The following is an 18,674-nucleotide window of genomic DNA, read 5'->3' on the forward strand; positions in this document are numbered from 1 at the left end:
CATTTTATTTCTTTGTTTGGGCGCGTAAGGGGGAGGCGTTGCGGTCCAGCAGGGTCTACGGGTGGGCGGTCGTCCATGAAACTGCCCACGTCACTGGCGGCCAGGAAACACCTGCAGGTAGAAACTGGGGGACAGGCTCCAGCACGCGGGGCGATGGAAGTTAGGACCCTCCTCCCCCTCTCTACTCGGCCGGCCCTTCACGTCTTTGCCTCGGGGTCCCTGAGCCCCTCCCTGGTGGTCCTGTTTCCCCAGAAGAAAGATTTGGCCCCCGCCCCTTGCAGTCCTCCCACTCCCGGCAGGTGTAGGCAAGGGGGCTCCGGGCTGAGCGCACGCCGCAGGCGACAGACCTCGCGGGCTCCGGCGGACGGACGCCGGAAGGAAGGGATCCAGCGAAGTTGGGCGTCGGCTGGGCGCCCAATTTTCTACCCACCGGCGCGGCTGACGCCTCCCCTCCACCCACACCCCCGCCGCCACGCCCCCCGGGGAGCGGCTTTTCCGCGACCACACGGGAGCGCGTCCGACTCCCGGCTCCAGCGGGGAACTGGGAGGCCGAGGGGCCCCGCCCCCTGCGCATACGTCAGCGCCGGCGTCGGGGAAGCGTCGTAATACCCCGAATAAGCGCGCCCAGCCAAATCCGCTGCACCCCGCCGCAGATGCCGACAGACACATTTCTGATCAAGCCCGCGGCGGCCCTTTCCGCAGTCTCGGGGCGAAGCGGAAGAGAACGTCTCCGTAGATGTGTTCCAGGGGCGCTGGCGGCTGTGCCTACAGGTTTGTTGGAGAAGGACCCTCGATTAGTCCAGGTGGCTGTGGCGCCTTCCGGCTCTCCCCGCCCCAGTCATCCCTAAGGTTCCGCAGGCCTTGCAAGTGGCGAGTCCGTCAGCCCCACCCGGCGGGCAGCCTCTTTTCCCGGCCCGCCCGCGCCGGCCCGCCTGGCCCAACGGTCCGCTTCGGAGCCTTCGCGCACGGGAGAGGCGGCCCGAGCGGCGCCGGCGGGTGCGCGTCTATCCGGAGGCGCGTGGTAGTGATGGCGGCGCTCAGTGAGGCTTTGCTGTCACTGGATACTACTACTCCCAGCCCTCCGCGAAGCCGCCCGAGCAGCCTCCGGGTCTCCCGTTTACAAGTAGCAATTTGACTTGCTCTGCTGCATGTTAAGAGGGACGGTGGAAAGTGTGCGGACGCCCCCGGGATTCAGCGAACGCAGCTCCAAAAGGAAAAAAGGCAAACAAGTAAACAAAACCCACCCATCCTGACAAACATGAGGCTGCTGGAGAGACTGAGGAAAGAATGGTTCATGGTCGGGATCGTGCTGGCGATCGCCGGAGCGAAGCTGGAGCCGTCCATCGGGGTGAACGGGGGTAAGTCCGCGCCTTGGCGCGCTCCGCTTCGGAACTCCCGGGCGAGTCTCGGAGAGGAGGGGGGGCCCGGTCCTCGGGGAGCGCCTGCCTCTGTCGGGGGCCCCGCCCCGCCCAGGTGCCCTCCGGCCCGGGGGCCCTTTGGCTGACGTTTCCGTTGGCCGACCCCAGAGGGGATCTGTCGTGCAGAACGGGGCCAGCGACTTTGAACGCGGGCTCCCTTCCCCGCGGACAGCCAGTGAGTCTCCTCGGTGCCGAGGAGAGAGGGGACCGAGACTGGGATGAAACTTCTTCTCTTCCCTGCCGAGCAGCACCCTGTCCCGCGATGCTGGGGTGCCCGCAGTTCCTGGTCTGTCTCGGAGTGGGCACCATGACCTGGTGCATTTCCAACCCGCCCCCCTTAAAAAAAAAGTAGGGGGAGAGAAAGAGGCAGGGGCACCCCTTCCTCCTGCAGCCCCGGCTTTGCGGCCCACCGGCTGGGGGATGCGGAGCAGCGGGGGCGGCTCCCCAGCAGCTCCGGGGCCGAGTGACACGTCGCACACTCTCCCGACGGGACGCCGCTTCCGCGTGCGGCGGGCGGGCCGGTGGCTGCACCCCGCCGTGGTCTTCAGGCGCAGGCTGTGTGGGGCTCTGTGCAGTGTGGGTTTTGGCGAGGAAATGTGGGCGGGCGGAGCCACGCTCGGACCCCGAAGAGTGGGAGCCTTGTAGTGCGGGGAGAGGCATGGGTGGCCGCGGCTGGAGACATCATTAGCCTTTTATGCCCCTTAACCGCCCCCCCCCCCCCATCATGTCCTAGTTTTCATAAGCATGCATTGAATTCCTTCAGTGTCCTGTCTTTTTGACCTTGTTTGCCAGTTTCCAGGCTCATTGACGGGATTAATACATCAGTCATACAACAGGGACAGATAAGGAGAGAAGTGGGCGCAGGCGATCTTTCTATGGTCGGAAGTGCTCAGGAGCATATTTGGAGTTATTTGCTCCTTGTTATAAAATGATCTCTCAGGAGGACCGTGGTTCCTTCTACCCTCTGCCTTCCGTACCTCCATAGAGAAGTCGCCTCAGGGAACATTGAAAAGGAAGGACTTGAACAAAGATTGGGGGGGATTAACACTTTTTTTTACGTTAGAAATGCCGGTTCCCATTTTCACTAGTCCTCATGCCATCAGTCTAGGATAGTGCATTGCTTTTCTTTCATTTCCAAAGAGTAGGATGTGAAGCGCTCCAAGGGATCTTTAAAGTATTTTAAGCCAACAGGCTTCTTCCACCATTGAAGACCCGGAGGCCTGAGGTCAGGCGACTGACCCTAGGATGAGTGAGCGAGGGAAATGGAAGGACTGGAGACCAGGACTCCCCCTTATCTCATACCAGTTGCAAAATCCATACACATTTTCTTGAGGGACAATCATTAAAAATGCATAACCGTTATAAAGAAGGAGCGCTCTGGAATAAAGACATTTTCTGTGCCCTGATTTTTAGCCCCAAGGTGCAAACCAGAATTCACTAGTATTAGATAACAGTTAAACTTCTAGGGTTTCTTTGATAGCTGTCCTTGTGTGAAAGTTACTTTCTCTAAAACCAAAAGTTAACCAAACAATTATATCGGCTGTCAGGCTAAGTTCTTGTTACTTCCGTTGAACTTCTGATTGACCTTAAAACCTCTTAAATCAAAATAAACCTCCAAATATTGACAAGGAACACTTTCACTCCACTAGTTAATCCAACAAAAATCTGGGAACAAGGAAAGGAATGGTTGCTGAAAATGTTTCTGTCCTATTCTGCTCTTTAGATTGGTCTAAAGCACCTCTTTTTGCTTCTTACTTTTAGTCAGAGTTTCCATTTATGGGCTCAGTACATTGATGAACAATTTTCAGAACAGGTTTCTAGATATTATTTTAAATAGGAAAAGTTTTTATAGTCTTCAACTTAAGATGCTCACTTCACTTTTACTTTTACCTGGATCACTACCTTAAATGATTACACTCTTTTAAAAAAAATCCTTACCCAAGCATATGTTTATTTTTTTAAAAAATGATTTTAGAGTGAGGGGAAGGGAGAGAGAGAGAAACATCAATGTGAGAGAAACATCAATCGGTTGCCTCCCGTACATTTGCAACTGGGATCAAACTGCAACCTTAGGTATGTGCCCTGACTAGAAATCAAACCCACCATCCTCTGGTGTATGGGACCATGCTCCAGTCAACTGAGCCACCCAGCCAGGGCTACACTCTTTATTTTTAAGTGTAAGACTTCTACACTTCAAGTGTCACAACTATGATCTGACCTCCCTTTAAAAAAAATCTTCAGCCCGGCTGGTGTGGTTCAGTGGTTGAATGTGAACTCATGAACCTGGAGGTCACATGCCCTGGTTGCAGGCTCGATCCCCAGTAGGGGACATCAGGAGGCAGCCCATCAATGATTCTCACCATTGATGTTTCTATCTCTCTCTCCCTCCCTCTCCCTTCCTCTCTCTGAAGTCAATAAAAACATATTAAAAATATTTTAAAAAATCTTTATGGCCAATTAGTGAGTTTTGTAATGGCAGGAAATTTATAGATGTGGGAACCCTAAAATTAGAGAAGTTGAATGACTTTCCAAATGGGAAAAAGCATACTAGGTACTAGCCTAGATAATTTAATTCTTAGTTCACTGTTCTTTTTACTCACTTATCTTTTACTTTTCAATAAATAGGAGAAGTGTGGAAATAAAGAGCCATGATAGATGTAAATGTATACAGATGCTGAGGTATTGTTAATTGGTTCATTGAAACCCAGGGAAATTACGAGCTGTGCAACCTTAGCGTTTAATCAAGTTCAGCATGGTGTGATTCATTCTTGGGAAGAGAAAGGTTTACTTCTTTGGAAGTACAGAGTAACTTTCTCACTTCTACCTGCATCTTAACTTAAATGATTGCCATTAATAATACATAAACCCTAAAAAGGAAACTGCTTCATTAATTTTCCGCTAAAAGAACATAACCAGAAATATGCTATAAACCTAAGTACATTGGCACAAATATCTTAGATCAGGTTTAGAAGTAAAATTTACTTTGAAGATGACTAGATTTTATGACATAACTAGAAATTCGTGCACGGGTAGGGTCCCTAGTGGCTGCAAACTGGGGCCTCCCTTCCCCTGGCTGCCTGCCACCTCTGCTGGCTGGGGTAGGGCCAGCTGGGGGGGGAGGGGCTGCGGGCAGTTGGCCAGCCAGTCCCACCCCCTGGTTGAATTCCCAGTTGAACTCTCAGTCAAGGGGACAATTTGCATATTAGGCTTTTATTATACAGGATAATAGTTCCTTTCATTTTTTAAGCATTCCAAATAGTTTTCTCTCCCTTTTCACCCTTAACTCCCATTAAAAAGCGTGAGTTCTGGAGCCCCCAATTGCTTCATTTTTAAAATTTTTCTTTTGATTTTACTAACTCATTTTCACTGATAAAGAATTTGTTTTTGCTTTTGTTTAAAGGAAAAGTTAAAATTTACATTTCCACTTTAGCTCTATAGCCATCTTAAGATCTGGATCTGGTTATTCTGGTGACATAGAAGATATACTCATTACCTTGGAGAGGGCCAGGTATCATTTTTAAATAGTAGTTTCATCTCTCACTTCTGTGCAAATATTTACCAAGTTTTTATTGCAGCCCTGGGAGACTTCTAGTTCCGCATTAAAAAGATGAGCGGTCTATTGGCATCTCAGTGATCATGTCTCAGAGGGGCCTTAGGTTTCTCCAAGTCAGAACAATTTCCTCCTTTCCTTTTTAAAAGATATTTTGTAGGTAGCCCTGGAATACCCTCCCCATGTCTTTTCACAGTTTCGAGTTATTTAGAGATGCATCTAATAAAAGAAAACACACAGTATAACCCGTCTCCACCATTTAAAACATTGAAAGTCAAGAATCATTCCACTGAATTACACCAATTAATTAACAGTTGTCATGTGTATTTATGTAGGTGTATGTGAACTGTGGGAAGAGTTCTTTAAAAACTCGGTTGTTGGCTAACTAAGGTAGATGCGTTAGCTGCCCCAGAGAACCATGCAATGGAAGCAGATGCCATGTGCTGGCTCTGGAGGTGGCTCTCACTTGCGACCACATTGCTAACTCTGACCCATCTTACATGGACATTCTGGAGGCACCACTGTGGGCAGAACCACAGTTGACAAGAATAAGGTCTGATAAAAAAACCACAAAAAAAACAGGAGATTGGAGGCAAATAAAAATGCTATTGGCTTGTTGTTTTTTTTTAAATGGTACTTAAAATTCCTGGGAAGCATCTACTTTCAAAACAAGCCAGACTCCTTGACTTTAAAATCTGCTTCTGAATCACCTTTCTCAGTTGTTGAGGAAATATTATTTCTAAGTGTGAGCTGCTGAGACAGATTCACTCATGGGCATAACAATAATGTACCTCCTTTCAAGTTTGTGAACAGCCTTTACTGCCCTGGTCTGTAATGCCGTTAGCACTTACCTTCTCCTTTTTGTTTCCTTGTCTCAGATCTCCGCAAAATGATTTGTGTGAATGCCGGGTACATAAAAGAATTTATGACATTGTTTGAGGAGATCTTTGTTCCTTTTATTCACTGATGTACTACATTTACCTAAAATATAGTAGTTGCTCAATAAATATTTGTTGACTGAATGAATGGTGATTTTTCCTGAGCTTGGAGCTGAACAACATCTGTAAGTGTATGGTGGAGAGTTACAGGGAACCAAGGAGCCATGAATGCGGTCCTGTTGTTTTGCTTAAAGGGTGTATTAGTTTCTTAGCGTTGCCACAGCAAATTACCACAAATAGGGTGGCTTAAAACAATAAATTTATTTTCTCACAGTTCTGGAGGCTAAGGTCTGATCAAGATGTTGGCAGGGCCATGCTTCCACCGAAGGCTGTAGGGCAGACTCTCTCCTTGCTTCTTCTAGCTTGTGATGGTTGCCGGCCAACCGTGTCCCTTGGTAATATAAACTCTGGTCTCTGCCTCTGTCTTCACATGGCCATCTTTCCCTCTTTTTATAAGAACACCAGTCACTGGAAAAGGGCCCACCCTAATCGGATGAGACCGCATTTTAATTTGATTATATCTGCAAAGACCCTGTTTCCAAATAAGGTTCTGGAAGGACACAAATTTTTGGAGGGATGTTATTCAACTCAGCACAAGAGGGTTGCATAGAATGTCAAATACGAGATAATCTCAGATTTTAAACTGTTGGTATAAAGTTTAGGGTTGCCCCTTGTAGTACTCACAATGTTAATGTGTCTGGGATGATACCAGCCTAACTTCAGAGAGGAATTTTCTGGAGGGCAGAGATCAGGCCTATGTGGTTCACTACAGTATGCCCAGGGCCAAGCACAATCCTATCTAATAAAAGAGAAAAATGGTAATTGGCGTACGACGATACCTTTTTCATTGGCTAATCAGGGCTATATGCAAATTAACTGCCAACTATGATTGGCAGTTAACCGCCAACTAAGATTGGCAGTTAACTGCCAACAAGATGGCGGTTAATTTGCATATGTAGGTACAATGCAGGGAGGCGAAAGGGAAAGCAGGAAGAAGCCCCCTGCCACTGACAGTGATCGGAAACCCAGGGGGGAGCTAAGAGCTGGGGGGCAGGGCAAAGGCGGCCCTGGGGCCGCCTTTGCCCTGCCCCCCAGCCATGATTGGAGAATCAGGCGCCTTTGCCGCCCTGGCCAGTGATAGCAGGAAGTAGGGGTGGAGCCAGCGATGGGAGCTGGGCACGGTCGAAGCTGGCAGTCCCAGGAGCTAGGGGTCCCTTGCCTGGGCCTAAAGCGGAGCCCACGATCACGGGGCCGCTGCTGCTGCGGGTCCCCGCTGCCCAGGCCGGACACCTAGGCCAGAGGCGTTAGGCCTGGGCAGGGGTGGAGCCTGCAACCACGGGGAGCTGGGGGTCCCCTACCCAGGCCTGAAACCTCTGCCGGAGGCCTCAGGCCTGGTCAAGGGGCCGATCCGGTGATTGGTGATCGGAGGGTGATGAGGGTCAACTCCTCTGGCCGAGGCATCAGGCCTGGGCGGGGGGCGGAGCCGGGGATTGGGGGGGATATGATGGTCCCCTTGCCCAGGCCTGAAGCCTGGGTCAGAGGCGTCAGGCTTGGGTGGGGGGTGGAGCAAGCGATCAGAGGGAGATGGGGGTCCCCTGCCCAGGCATGATTCCTGGGCCAGAGGCCTCAGGCCTGGGCGGGGGCCAGAGCCAGTGATCAGGGGGAGATGGGGGTCCCCTGTCCAAGCCTGACACCTCTGGCGGAGGCGTCAGGCCTGGGCAAGGGGCCGATCAGGCGATCAGAGGGTGATGGGGGTCAACGCCTGAGGGCTCCCAGTATGTGAGAGGGGGCAGGCTGGGCTGAGGGACACTCCCCTCCCCACACACACCCAGTGCATGAATTTCGTGCACCGGGCCCCTAGTTTCTTAATAATTACAATGTTAACAACATGTTGTTAAGTACTCTATTACTCTGGCTGTATTTTCTCAATCACATAGTAAGTGCTCAATAAATATTTATAGATTGGATACTCTTGGGGAGAACTGAATATATGCATGAATCAAGCTTTTATTTCTGGTATCCTAGAAGAAATAAAATAATACTTGCTGAAGATAATGTAACTTCTTCCATTGAGAAATTCTCTCCTTTGATTTGGGGACTGATACTGTGGTAGATATCATTAGGACCTATGTTGAAGGATGTTGACTATCTGCTCTCTTATGTGAGAGCAGTTTATTTTTATTCTTCTGGTTCAAGGATACTGTGCTGAGCTGGACAGCCATGATCCTTGCCTTCTAGAAACTTCTCTCTGGAATTAGATGGCATCACAGCAAATGCTCAACTCCATCAGGACAGTAACATACCAGGGTCAACACTAAGAAATGAAGTACCATTTGTCCTCCTCCACTGGATTTGTCTTTCATACTGGAAGACTGGAAACTCTTATCTAACAGTACCTAATTTCTCTCTCTTTAGGACCACTGAAGCCAGAAATAACTGTCTCCTACATTGCTGTTGCAACTATATTCTTTAACAGTGGACTATCATTAAAAACAGAGGTACTGTCACCTATGGGGCACATGAAAAGCAGGGAGAAAAATTCAGTTTGTACTTAATATTTTAAATTTTCAGATCCTTTTGTAAAGCTGTGTGTAGCTGTAGTCTGACAGCTCCACTATAACAGAAGGTAACTTGGACTTCAGCACTGGACTTGTGTTTTGTACGTACGTATTCCACAAACCTTATAGTCAAGCAGCATGGAACCTGAAGATGTGGCTATAATGAGTGTGTTTTTAATATGGCAGCTGAAGTGATGCATCTCCTTCAGGTCTTCCTCAGATTATGGTGGTAACTATAATGGTGCCTACTGTGGCCCCTTTAAGCTGTAGATGTTTATTTGGGCTTCCATAACTTTGTGGATCATCTTTTGTTCCTAGGACTGATGCTGTACAAGTGATGCTTGTTAAAACTTTTTAACTAATTTGTATTTTTACAGATGTATATTCTTTGCTAGTGCTGTATAGTTATTAAATGTTAATAGATGTCTTGAGGAAATATTTGTACTTTTTCATACTACATCTCACTTTATCATGAAGACATACAGGTAATGTTATTTATTGATCCAGGTGTCACTGAATATGGGATTTCTTGGAATTAAATATCCAGACATTTTTATACCCGAGATAGGAATGAGTAGAATATATGATTCTCTTTTGACTTATAATGGAGAAAAAATAAACACCCATTTGCTTTTGAAGAAATTACATAGAGTTTTAAAAGTCATCATTCTAAGCTGCTTAGTCTTACATAGACAGGTTAATTTTACTATGTAAGAAGGCTTTTTTTTTTTAAGGAAATGATTTTAAAACATACAATTCTTTTGTGCATCATATCTTGTCTTTACTTCAAGTATCTTTCTTTTAAGTGTGATTTGAATAAAGATCAAATTTACTTACCTCCTTTTTGATCATCCTAGTAGCAACATAGAAAAAAAAATATGGTTACTAAATTTAGGTATTCTGTAGTTAGCAGGTTGGTATAAATCTTTCCATTGGGGTCATTTGGGATATAGATGGGATCCATGCGTAGTGTCTACGACAGATGAAGTGTGTCTCAAGAATGCTAAATATCCTCACTGATTACTGGTCTTCTGAAAATAGCTGACATGGATGGGATTTCCTAAATATGTCAAATTCCAGTTTTTGTAAATTATATTGATAAGAAAGGACTGTGATTAGTACTTAAAGGGTATAGGCTTTACCTGTCAACACCAGCGTTCTATTGGTCCTCAAATGGGGGACAGAATTTACCACTGCTGTGCTGCTGGTCTAATCTTCCTTGGAGGTCTTCCTGCTGGCCTTGGTTAATGCTCTTTGTGAAGCAGCTGCCTCGCCCAAGTCCTCTACTTGGGAGGTTGCTCTAACTACGCCCCCTGGTGGCTTCTTAATGGCTACAACTGTTGCTTATGCCATGGGAAATCTGGCAAGAGACTTGATTTCTCTCCTTAGCTTCTTGCTTAATGCTGTTCTGTAAAGCAGCCAACTTTGTGGGATGCAGAAATTGAAGAAGGAATGTCACAGTTATCAGCACTTCTCTAAGGACCAAATTCTTCTGTAAGCACCTAGGAAACCTTCAGAGTCATCCAACTAATTTGGATCTAATGATGAGATGCCTGGATCCCTGGCCTTTCTTATGTATCTAAGAAGCCATCAGAACCATTTCCTCCACGAAAGACCCTTTTGAAATGAATACAACATTAAGTCATTTTCAAGATCCATTTAACTTAAGATGGCCTATATTGCATCTTTGTGTAATGTTAAGCCATCTCTAAGCCCTGCTAATTTCTTGGGCAATAGAATCGTGCATTTCTGCACACAGAAGATGGCGAGTTATTATTGACTTGAATTTACTTGAAAGCATTTATTGTGGTCCCATTCGAGTTTGATTCATATTGAACATTACTCATACATTGATGTAATGATGTGTATTCTAAAGTTTGTTTTGCTCATTTATTAAAATTATAAAGAGCTGTGTTAACACTTCATGCTAAAAAGATTTAATGCTAAATCTTCAGTTTTTTTAACGGTTGATTTCTAGTTTTTGAAATATGTGTTGAAATGGTTTCTGAAATATTATTATACTGAAATGTAATAATGTCACCTTTGAGATTTATTTTATATATAGCTAACTTCAAACCTGCAGTTCCAGAGGATTTGTCACTTAACAGACCATGGCAGGACCAATTTATTTAAACAAATAACCTATCAAGTGCCTATCACTACAACACACCATGCTTGGCACAGGGATAGAAACAAAGATGAGCAGGATTTTAAGGTGTTACTTGCTTTTCCTTTTCCAGTGTTACCTTATTTTTTCTTTACTGTTGTATGAAGATCTAGAAAACCTATAATACTAGGTTTTTGTGACAGTCTTGAAAATCTTTCTTAGGAAACACTTCATGTCTGTTATTTCCCTGTTGTTAAGAGGCCCCTTATGACCCAACACGGTAGGCTCTTGTGATTCATTTTGATGAGTTCTTACTGATCCATTATTCTGATGTGATATCAATTGTTTCTAATTGTCATTTATTAGGTCATGCAGTAGTCTCTAACTGCATTTTATTTTTCATAACTCTTTTCTGATTATAGAAGTGGTATTTCCCTATTGTAGAAAGATTAGAAAGAGTAAAAATAACTGTTCTAACATTTGTGTGCTTTTGTACTTTTTTTCTTAAACATATTTTACATATAGAATGTTTTAAAAATAAAATATTTTTTTAAAATTATATATATGTATACAGGTATACGCAATTTTTCATGTAATTTAATACTGTTATTTAATTTTTCTTCACTTATACATTAAAAAATAAAATAATTTACATTTTGTTTACTTTTATGTACATAAATCAAAAGGTACAAAAGTATATATGATGAAAAGTTGTCCTTACACCCCTTTACCAGCTATCTATCCATTTCTCTTCTCTGGAGATAACAGTTTCTGTGTGTCTTTCCAGAGATATTCTATGCAAAACATACATATCTGTATCCATCCCTTTAAACTGTTATTTTATGCTGTTTGCCACCTTAGCTTATTTAACTCAGAAACATATCTTGGAGATTATTTTATTTTATATCAACATATAAAGAACTCCCTGTTTCTTTGTGTATGCTGAAAAGGATTCTATTTTATGAATGTGTCATGTTACATTTTCCTGGTCCCCTATTGATGGACATTTAGGTAATTACCATGTTTTGCTGTTATAAACACTCTGCAAAAGACACTAAAAACATGTCATTTCCCTCATTTTGGAGTATAGGTGAAGGGCTAATTCCTGGAAGTGGAATTTATAGGTCAAAATGATATATGCAGTTTAAGTTGTGATAGATTCTCCAAGTACCTAGAATGGTGGCAGGTGCTCAGTAAGTGTTTGTCGAATGAAGAAATGAGTTGCCAGATTGCTGTCCACAGGTTGTGCCAGTTTATATGCTGATTAAGTAGGGAGAGACCCTGTGCTCTTACATCCTTGTATACAGTTTTAACATGGTTTAGAATAGCTCTTAACACTGTTAAATTCTTACCTTATATGGTTATTCTTCCATTGTTGGACATTTAAGTTGTTTCCAGATTGTACCATAATGGATAATGCTGTGAGGATCAATTCTGTGTATTAATGCTTGTAACCATTTTTTATATTGTTGGGATAAATGCCTAGATATAAAATTTTGGGATCTAAGAATATAAATTGTATTATAGTCCCTGATATATATCCCCAATTTACTTTTTTTTTTTTAAAGGAACTACCAAACTGCCATTCTCCAGAGCATTTTCTTTCTTTTTTTTTTTTTAAATATATTTTATTGATTTTTTACAGAGAGGAAGGGAGAGAGATAGAGAGTCAGAAACATCGATGAGAGAGAAACATCGATCAGCTGCCTCCTGCACATCTCCCACTGGGGATGTGCCCGCAACCCAGGTACATGCCCTTGACCGGAATCGAACCTGGGACCTCTCAGTCCGCAGGCCGACGCTCTATCCACCGAGCCAAACCGGTTTCGGCCCCAATTTACTTTTTAGAAAAGTTACACTATTTTATATTTCTATGAGAAGTATATGCAAATGCCTTAATTACTGCATTGTGGCTAATCATTTTATTACAATTTAAACAATTGAAAACACTCATATGTATTTGGTATTTATTGAATGCTTCCGAGTATATCTGTGTGAGATTTGGTTTCAAGACTGCTGAGGATTCTGGGTACTGCTGGTGCTCAGGTGTCTCTGGGGTGAAACTTCTGATTCAGAGCAAGGATGGCTCCTTTTCTCTTAGCTCTGATCCAGACCTGGTATGGCCTCCGGTCTGTCTAGTGTTTCCCTACATTATTCCGGATTGCCGTCAGTTCCTTAAATACCATTAAGGACATCTTGTGGCCAAAATAGAACTGCTGTGTGTCTTCACACAGGGAGATAAATAGGGGGCCTCTGAGACAGATCCTAGAGGTGGTGGTCAGTGGATGAGTTTGCCCTGACCTACTGTTTATTAAACGATAAACTCCAGCTCATGCCTCTGAGGCTGAGGCTCTTTTGAAAGTCTTGCTTGGACTGGGGGTTGTGGGGACATTATTATTACAGTGACTCTCTGGCAACTTTGAATGCGCTTTAATGAGTGCCTGAATGTTATATGTCAGTTTTCTACTACTTTCTGAATGTGTTTTATTTCCACCGAAAAACCACACAACTCAAAGAAATTCAAATGCAAACACTTGTTAGTATATATTTAAACCCTCAAATTTAACTGAGTACCTTTTAGTTGTGAGACTCATAACATGTGCCTGGCTTGTCCTGTTTGCTGGGAATTTTCTCCCTCCTTGGCAGTAGGATGACACAGGCACAGGTTTATTGGGTTTGATTCCGAGCTTCACTGTGTAGTAGCGCTCAACCTCAAGTTCCTCATCAGTAAAACAGGAAAAATAACATCCACCTAATGGTGTTGATGTGAGGATTAAATGAGATGACATACATAGAGTGGCAAGCTCAGAGCATATAACTACTTATTCAGTAAATGTTAACAAAGAAATTGAGTGAGTCAATTTTGTGGAAACAGCTGTTTTTAATTATAGAATGTTGTTGGGGGAACATTTTTTTTTCTTTTTCTTTTTTATGGGGGGAACATTTTTAAAAATTATGATCTGTGTGTAGATTTAGTAACATCTTGCCAAATTGAGGCCTTTCTAGGTCTGATATAATGACCAGAGGTTAATTATCATATAAAATTGTGATAGGTTCTACTAAAATTTTAAATAAGATTTATTTTTTTTCAATGTTTAAACATACATGTATGTTACAGCGTCAACAGTTCTCAAATGTACCAGTAGTTAGCTTAGTCCTGGTCCAGAATTTCACAAATCTGAATTATTGTGATATATTGTATATTAGAAAGCAATTAGAATATTTCAGAAATTTTATATAAAAATTATAATCTTCATGAATAACTTCATAACTATCATCAACTTTTTTCTTAAAGTTTGTCTCTTATGCAATAACTTTTCTCTTAAAATTTGTCTCTTAATACTTATGCATAATCACATATGCATAGCTAAAAAAAACTTAGCTATGAAATAACTCCAAATTGATGTATGTAGCCAGACTTATTGTGCTGATCAGTTTACAATATATATAAATATTGAATCATCATGTTATACACCTGAAAGTATAATGTTATATATCAATTATATCTCAATTAAAAAAACAATATATGTTATGTTATTTTAGTACCAACCTATCTTCAGAAATAGTTTTCTTAATTTTTTTTATCTTGTGTCCTTTTTTGCAGGAGCTGACCAGTGCTTTGGTGCATATACGACTGCATCTTTTCATTCAGATCTTTACGCTTGCATTCTTCCCAGCAGCAATATGGCTTTTTCTTCAGCTTTTATCAATCACACCGATCAATGAATGGCTTTTGAAAGGGTATGTTTAAATATTTTGAAGAGTTACTTTTTAATTAATTAATTAATTTTTAAATTGTTGACACTATTACAGATGCCTTCCCCCCATGTTTGCCTCTGTCCACCCAGCCCCACTCTTCTGCCTTCACTACATTGTTGTCTGTGTTCATGGGCTATGCATATATGTTCTTGGAGGGTTCGCTTTTAATGGGACATCTCTAGTGACATTATTTCCATAGCAACTTATGTGTGATATCTTATAAGAAAATAAAAACACTTTTAACATTATTATTATCCTTCATCTTAAGGTTTTAGGAATTTAAAAGAGTTGTGGGAATTTAAAAGAGTTCTGTTTCTGGGAATTTAAAAGAGTTGTGTTGGGAGAAAACTGGAAGGGACTAGAGCAGGGGTCCTCAAACTACGGCCCGTGGGCCACATGCAAATACAAATATTGTATTTGTTCCCGTTTAGTTTTCTTACTTTAAAATAAGATATGTGCAGTGTGCATAGGAATTTGTTCATAGTTTTTTTTAAAACTATAGTCCGGCCCTCCAACGGTCTGAGGGACAGTGAACTGGCCCCCTGTTTAAAAAGTTTGAGGACCCCTGGACTAGAGGATGTAAGATCTGTATGTATGAATAAAGATAGGCTGTCAATTGGTGCTTTAACTTTTGTGATTTATCTTACCAAATGTACAGAGATAATGGCTTTAAAAATATATAGAAAAGAAAAAACATATACAGGGGACAAACATTTATTTTTTCACCTGTTCTATTTTATGTTTGATTGGGTAGTTGATTTAACAATAGATTTTTATTAGAATCTTTTCTTCCATTAAAAATATTGTCATGTTTATTTAAAGTATTTGATGATTTAAAAAAAATTATTTGAATTGGTTTAGAACTGACCTTATGTTAGCATCCTATATAATAAAGAGCTAATATGCAAACGGTTGTCGTGCCCTTGCGCTGGGGCTGGGGGACCTGAGGCCGGGCTGGGGGACCTGAGGCTGTGTCGGGGGACCTGAGGCCGCGCCCCCAACCTGGCGCCAGGCCGGGGGACCTGAGGCTGCACCCCCCGCCCGGCGGGGTTTGAGGGGGGTGGGGTCGGCTGGGTCTGGGTCTCGCGTGATTTCAATGCGCATGTGGGTGGGCGGAGACTTGACTCTGGGTCCTGCGACGTGCCCCAGACTCTCATATACATTTTACTAATTTTCTTTCATCTCTGACACTTCTATTATCGCAAAAGGGCAAATAGCAATATTCAAATATTTCCTCTAAGTAATTCCCTTTTAATGTGCATGAATTTCATGCACCGGGCCACTAGTCATGGCATAATAGCTAAAACACTGAACTTAGGCCGAAGATTGCATTCTGACTCTGTCCCTAACTTGCTAGGTGACTTTGAGGCATTTAATAGTTTTGAACCTCAGTTTCCCAGTTCATAAAATGAAGATAATTATGCTTTTACTGCCTGCTTTAACAGCAATATCAGGGAAATCACTTATTTAGCTCCTGCTATGTACCAGGAATTATTATAAGTATTGGAAAACCAACACTGAACAAAATGGGCCAGGAGTGAGTTTTGCACATTGAAGAGACTTTGGATGTGATTGTCAGTAAACAAGTAAATAGATGATTAAGATAGAAGTAAGTGATGCAAAGTAAAGCACTATGATATCCTTAAGTGGTTGGGTGCACAGGCTGGTGATTAATTTAGATTGTAGAGTTCATGGGGCAGAGTGTTCTAGGCAAAGGAAACAGAATGTTCAAAGGCCCCAAGGCAGGAATAACCCTGGTGCATTTGAGGGTCAGGAAAGCGGCCATGGTGGACAGAGCCTGCTGACATGGAGGAGGAATACTATGACTTGGGGTTGGAAAGGTGGGCAGAAACCAGTCACTCAGCATTGTGGGCCATGGTAATGCATTCAGAGTTTATTCTGAGCAGTACAGAAAACCACTAGAGGGAATTAAATGAGAAAGTGGAGTTGTCTGATTTATATTTGCAAATGATTCTCCTGGCTAATCTGTGGAAAATAATAGATAATAGAAGGGCCTGAGAGAAATCTAGGAGACCAGCTGGGAGGCTAGCATGGTATAGCAGCGCAGTAGGGAGAAATTGATGTGTAAAGGATATATTTTAAAATTGGAGCTCTCAGAACCCATGGATGGATAGGATATGGAGAGAGGAGGACAGGAAGGAATCAAGGATGACTTCTAGATTTTGGGTATGAGCCACTGGGTAACTGGTGATATCCTTTACTTAGCTGGAGAGAAGTAGAATGAGAGGGGAAAATCAAGAGGGCTGTTTTGGCCAGATTGAGTTTGAGAGAATGAACATAAAATTTTGCTGAAAAGCATAAAATGTCACAGAAATATAATGACATCATTTTAGAACAACAATGTATGAGGTGGGCAAAAGTAGGTCTGCAGTTGTCATACAAATAAATAACACAATAATTAATAAATAATAATACAACAGTAAGCTCTGTTTCACATACTCATAACTGAAAACCTACTTTTGCCCACCTCTGTATAATGCATATTAAGAACCAATAGATATCAAGTATCTGCACTCAAGAAATAGGAAGATATTAACTCAGTTTGCTTGTATTAAAGGAACTTCCAATTTAATTCATGTGTATATCTACACTAATAAAAGAGAAAAATGGTAATTGGCGTACGGCGCTACCCTTTTCATTGGCTAATCAGGGCTATATGCAAATTAACTGCCAACTAAGATGGCAGTTAACTGCCAACAAAGATGGTGGCTAATTTGCATATGTAGGCGCAATGCAGGGAGGCGAAAGGGAAAGCAGGAAGAAGCCCCCCTGCCACTGACAGTGATCGGAAACCCAGGGGGGAGCTAAGAGCTGGGGGGCAGGGCAAAGGTGGCCCTGGGGCCGTCTTTGCCCTGCACCCCAGCCATGATGGGAGAATCAGGCGTCTTTCCCGCCCTGGCCAGTGATAGCAGGAAGTAGGGGTGGAGCCAGCGATGGGAGCTGGGCACGGTCGAAGCTGGCAGTTCCGGGAGCTAGGGGTCGCTTGCCTGGGCCTAAAGCAGAGTCCACGATCACGGGGCCGCTGCAGCTGAGGGTCTCCGCTGCCCGAGCCGGACGCCTCAGCCAGAGGCGTCCTGCAGGGGCAGGGGCGGAGCCCGCGCGATCACGAAGCCCCCCCACCCCCGCTGCCACTGCGGGTCCCCGCTGCCCGGGCCGGACGCCTAGGCCAGAGGCGATAGGCCTGGGCAGGGGCGGAGCCTGCAACTGCAGGGAGCTGGGGGTCCCCTGCCCAGGCCTAATGCTTCGGCCAGAGGCGTTAGGCCTGGGCAGGGGCGGAGCCTGCAACCGCGGGGAGCAGGGGCAGAGCGGGAGATCGCGGGGAGCTGGGAGTCCCCAGCCCAGGCATGATTCCTGGGCCAGAGGCCTCAGGCCTGGGCGGGGGTCAGAGCCAGTGATCGAGGGAGATGGGGGTCCCCTGTCCAAGCCTGACACCTCTGGCAGAGGTGTCAGGCCTGGGCAAGGGGCCGATCAGGCGATCGGAGGGTGATGGGGGTCTACGCCTCTGGCCGAGGCATCAGGCTTGGGCAAGGGGCAGAGCCAGCAATCAGAGGGGGCTGGGGGCAGAACCAGTGATGGGGGGAAATGAGGGTCCCCTGCCCAGGCCTGACACCTCTGTCAGAGGTGTCAGGCCTGGGCAAGAGGCAGATCCTGCGATTGGAGGGTGATGGGGGTCAATGCCTGAGGGCTTCCAATATGTGAAAGGGGGCAGGCTGGGCTGAGGGACACTTCCCCCCCCCCACACACACACACCCAGTGCACGAATTTCATGCACCGGGCCCCTAGTGTGTGTGTGTGTGTGTGTGTGTGTGTGTGTGTGTGTGTGTGTGTGTATGTATATATATATATCTCCTATCTAATAATAGACAAACATGGTAGTTGACCATATCTTCGCTACGCTTCCCATGGGCTAATCAGCATGATATGCAAATTAACCACCAACAAAGATGGCGGCTAATTTGCATACTGCAGGCAGGGCGGGACAGCGTCATCCAGCCTGCCCTGCTGCCATCCGGGCCTGCTATCTGCGACCTGGGGTGGCGGGGCAGGCACCGAGGGATTGGGCCTGCCGTCTGCCACCCAGGAAGTGGGCCTAAGCCAGCAGGTGGCTATCTCCTGAGGGTTCCCAGACTGTGAGAGGGCACAAGTGGGACTGAGGGACACCCCCCATGCCCCCTCTCCTGCCAGTGCACAAATTTTTGTGCACCGGGCCTCTAGTATATATATAAAATAGTGACCAACCTAATGGGGCAGCATATGATTTGTCAGATGAGTGGTGTAATCAGTTAAAGGATAAGAGGTTTAGCAAGGGTTGTGTACTCCTAA

The 18,674-nt window shown here is 44.5% G+C and overlaps 1 protein-coding gene across 7 annotated transcripts in view; it reads left to right on the top strand.

The window, feature by feature from the left end:
- The first annotated feature begins 650 nt into the window (after positions 1–650).
- SLC10A7 (solute carrier family 10 member 7) overlaps positions 651–18,674 on the top strand; it is a 195,593-nt gene continuing 177,569 nt past the window's right edge. For 2 of the 7 annotated variants that reach the window (XM_059697897.1, XM_059697901.1), the window contains exons 1-3: positions 962–1,358; positions 8,322–8,404; positions 14,176–14,312. In XM_059697897.1, coding sequence (XP_059553880.1) covers positions 1,259–1,358; positions 8,322–8,404; positions 14,176–14,312 — 320 coding nt within the window. In that variant the 5' untranslated portion in view covers positions 962–1,258. Of the gene's footprint in view, positions 1,359–8,321; positions 8,405–14,175; positions 14,313–18,674 lie in introns of all 7 variants that reach the window. The other 5 variants (XM_059697898.1, XM_059697900.1, XM_059697899.1 and 2 more) reach the window with 5 other exon arrangements.

This window comes from Myotis daubentonii, chromosome 5, assembly GCF_963259705.1.
Source record: "Myotis daubentonii chromosome 5, mMyoDau2.1, whole genome shotgun sequence".
In the NCBI taxonomy this organism is placed as follows: Eukaryota; Metazoa; Chordata; class Mammalia; order Chiroptera; family Vespertilionidae; genus Myotis; species Myotis daubentonii.